The sequence below is a fragment of the Stylophora pistillata genome, chromosome 10 (genome assembly GCF_964205215.1).
Source record: "Stylophora pistillata chromosome 10, jaStyPist1.2, whole genome shotgun sequence".
NCBI lineage: Eukaryota > Metazoa > Cnidaria > Anthozoa > Scleractinia > Pocilloporidae > Stylophora > Stylophora pistillata.
Genome location: NC_142528.1, coordinates 23022733 through 23025874, shown reverse-complemented (window position 1 = coordinate 23025874; position 3142 = coordinate 23022733). Strand labels below are relative to the sequence as shown.

Below are 3142 nucleotides of genomic sequence, written 5' to 3'. Positions count from 1 at the left end.
CGTACCAGGCTTCTCCCGTTTTAATAATGAGGAATCTTGAGGTCCAACGTGGGACGCCTCAATGATTCGAAAATAGGGCTCAATATTGAAATGCTGGGAAAAGAATAACTTATTTTCCTGTATCGGCGGCAAATAAAGGAGACCTGGCATGTCCCACCACACCTGTCTTGATCCAGGCTGTAGGAGTCCAAGGAGATTGAAATCAACTCAAAATAACTTCAATGAGTGACCATGACAGAATTTCCCCTTACACTATCAATACAATATCAAGCAGAAAAGGAATGCAAATAAATGAGACATGTTCAAAGATGGGTACCATCAGGCCCAAACTAAGCCTTCCTAGAAACAAAATTTGACAACAATCGGCAGAAATGTCATAATCTGATTGGCCAATTTGCCATTGTCAGTAAGAGTATGGATAATGCTGCTCGCATCAACATGAGTACACAACATTTTGACCACTGTGACAATAAATGTCATTGTCAAGTAAGAGTATAGACCATGCTAAAACACTAAGTAAGAACAGTAAGTTCCATTCACAAGAGTATCCCTGGAAAAAAATAGTTGAAAACAGTATTTGCCCTACAATTTCTTATAACTCTTAGTTCACACAATAGATTATCATTGATAGCTGTGAATACATGAAAATCATAGATATGTGCTGAACTGTGGTTTAAGAAATGAAATATGAAGGGGATCTTAGCAGTAATGAGCACTACTTACGCAGTGCTGAAAATAAGGCCTGAAAAAAATTCAGGCCTGTAAAAGATTTTGTAACAAGCCGCAAGATTTCAGGAGTGAGTATTGTCTAACAAAAATTAATGCCAGATGAAACACCTGGAAAGTCCAGCACAAGCACTGGCATGGAACGATCGGTCTCTAAGCTCAAACTGCACGGCAATTTGGATTTCAGAAAACCCAGTGAGCTCCCTCGTGCCTGGAAAAGATGGAAAGAAGAAATTACCCTGTACATGGACTTGGTAATGGATGGGAGAGACAAAAAGACGAAGGTAAAACAATCCCTACTTTAATCCTATTGTCACAGGTTTGAACCCATGATTTCTGTGATACCAGTGCAGCACTATATCAACTGCACTGACAAGCCAACTGGGAGCTGGTCATTATGTTGGTTCTTAAATAAATAAACTTGTGAAGTGATGAAACAATAACTGAGACAATATGATTTCATATTCAGATTATCATTGCTATTCAAGCCTTAGGACTGTAAGAAGGAGGAATAACTTACCCACTTATGACAGGATATCGATAATGGGCAATTTAAAAATTAAAGTAACTTTAATATAGTTCACATCTGATTGGCATCTTTCTTCGAAGATTACATATTTTGAAGTATATTATGACATTTCAAACTGGTATTGTTTTTTAGCTACCAATTGTAACAGTCTTTGATGTTATCAACCACTTGACCCCTAAAAAGTGACTAGTATCTAATTACTCCTTACATTATCACCTGGATCACACAATAAAGTCACAAGAATAAAGGAAATGATCACCAACTATAGAAACTCTTGATTGTTAAACAAAATTAATTCTCTGTGTCAGCACCTTAAGAAATGTATAGAGAACACTATGGAGAATATGCATATTGATGTTAGGGTGTAAAGGATTAATATTACTCTTTATACACTGTCTTTCATTAGCTAAATCCCTTTCACATAGGAAAGGCATAAAATCTTCCCGTTTATAGACTGAGATAGTCACATATTACTTATTATACATGTAAATATTTCCAAAAAGAATAATACTTGAGCATAAAGAGAAAGCTTGCTAGTATTTTCAGCCTATATTCAAATCATTTCCAAGAGTTATTCATTGTAGAAAAATGATAATGATAACAATGGGCTTCATGTTATCTTCCTCTTTTTGTTGATAAGCGTTTCCTTTCAACTGCTGCTAAAAGCTCTTGATCTGGTGTTTCATATGCAAGAACAACAGCTCCTTGCTTATTTACAGGAGTCATAACTTGTGGTTCTTGAAACAAAAAATGAGCTTTTTTAAGTTTCCTGAGCCTTTGAGATCTTCTACATGGAACTTTGCTTTTCTCATTTGTATCCTTGTCCCTCACATTCTTGCACTCAAAATCCAATTCACCCAATAGATGTTTATTTGATGCCAGTTGTCTGGGTATGTTTTCAGTATTTTCTTTTTCTTTCTTCCTTCTTCGAGACTTCTTGTTTGGTTTTAATAGAGCTAAAAGTTCTTCTTCGTTTTCAATCCTATCAGGGAATTGGGGGGATACCTGCAAAGTAAAAATTAACAATCAATTGATTGAACAATTTCAAACTCTCAACTTCAAACTCTTGAAGAACAAGATCCAGAACATTCAATTTCAGAAGAAAGAAGTTTAGCTATAAACTAGGAGATCCTCTTTTATAATCTACAACAGCTTACAGATCACAAAAGTTTCGATATATTTTCAACATTCTTTCCACACGTAGCGTTAATAAATTTAAAGGCTGATAGTTTCGAAAGAAACTGTTTGGGGCTGCGTCGTGGGAGTAACGAAATAATTTGGATATATCAACAAAGTTGAAATGGTAAATTGGCCACCGTAACGATTACAAAAGCTGACGTTTCGAGCGTTAGCCCTTCGTCGGAGCGAATAGAGGAACTGTGGGTTGTGTGTGCTTTTATTCGCTCCGACGAAGGGCTAACGCTCGAAACGTCAGGTTTTGTAATCGTTACGGTGGCCAATTTACCATTTCAACTTTGATGATGTATCCAAATTAATAAATTTAAACTAGGGACGATTCTAAATTTACTATTATATTAATGAAAGCACAGGATTATAACTTACGGTAAATTCAAGCGCAATCATGCAATTCTAATGAGCAGAATGCCAAAAAATCAACTGTCTCAAAAATAATCACAATAAATTAGGAATTTCTACCTTACCCATTTCATTGATACTTGGTCATCTACGGGCATAGACGCCGCCAAAAATGGTCTCCTTGCCGCTTGAACAGGAGTACAATAATACTTTTGTCCATTTAGAGGACTCTCGATAAAATCTAAGGGTGGTTTGATACTACAAGTAGAATCCTTTCGTTTCTTTCTTCTTTTCTTTCCTTCCGCCGCCATATTTTGAAAAATTCCACCACTCATGAAATTACCGCTGCTC

At 36.2% G+C, this 3142-nt stretch overlaps 1 protein-coding gene across 1 annotated transcript; it reads right to left on the bottom strand.

Annotated features, from left to right (window-relative positions):
* Positions 1-1270: 1270 nt before the first annotated feature.
* Positions 1271-3118, bottom strand: LOC148722296 (uncharacterized). Its single transcript, XM_088737162.1, has 2 exons — positions 2917-3118; positions 1271-2260 (listed from the first exon to the last, which is right to left on the bottom strand). The coding sequence occupies exons 1-2, from the start codon at positions 3100-3102 to the stop codon at positions 1871-1873; spliced, it is 576 nt and encodes a 191-aa protein (XP_088593288.1). The 5' UTR covers positions 3103-3118; the 3' UTR covers positions 1271-1870.
* Between the last annotated feature and the right edge of the window lie 24 nt (positions 3119-3142).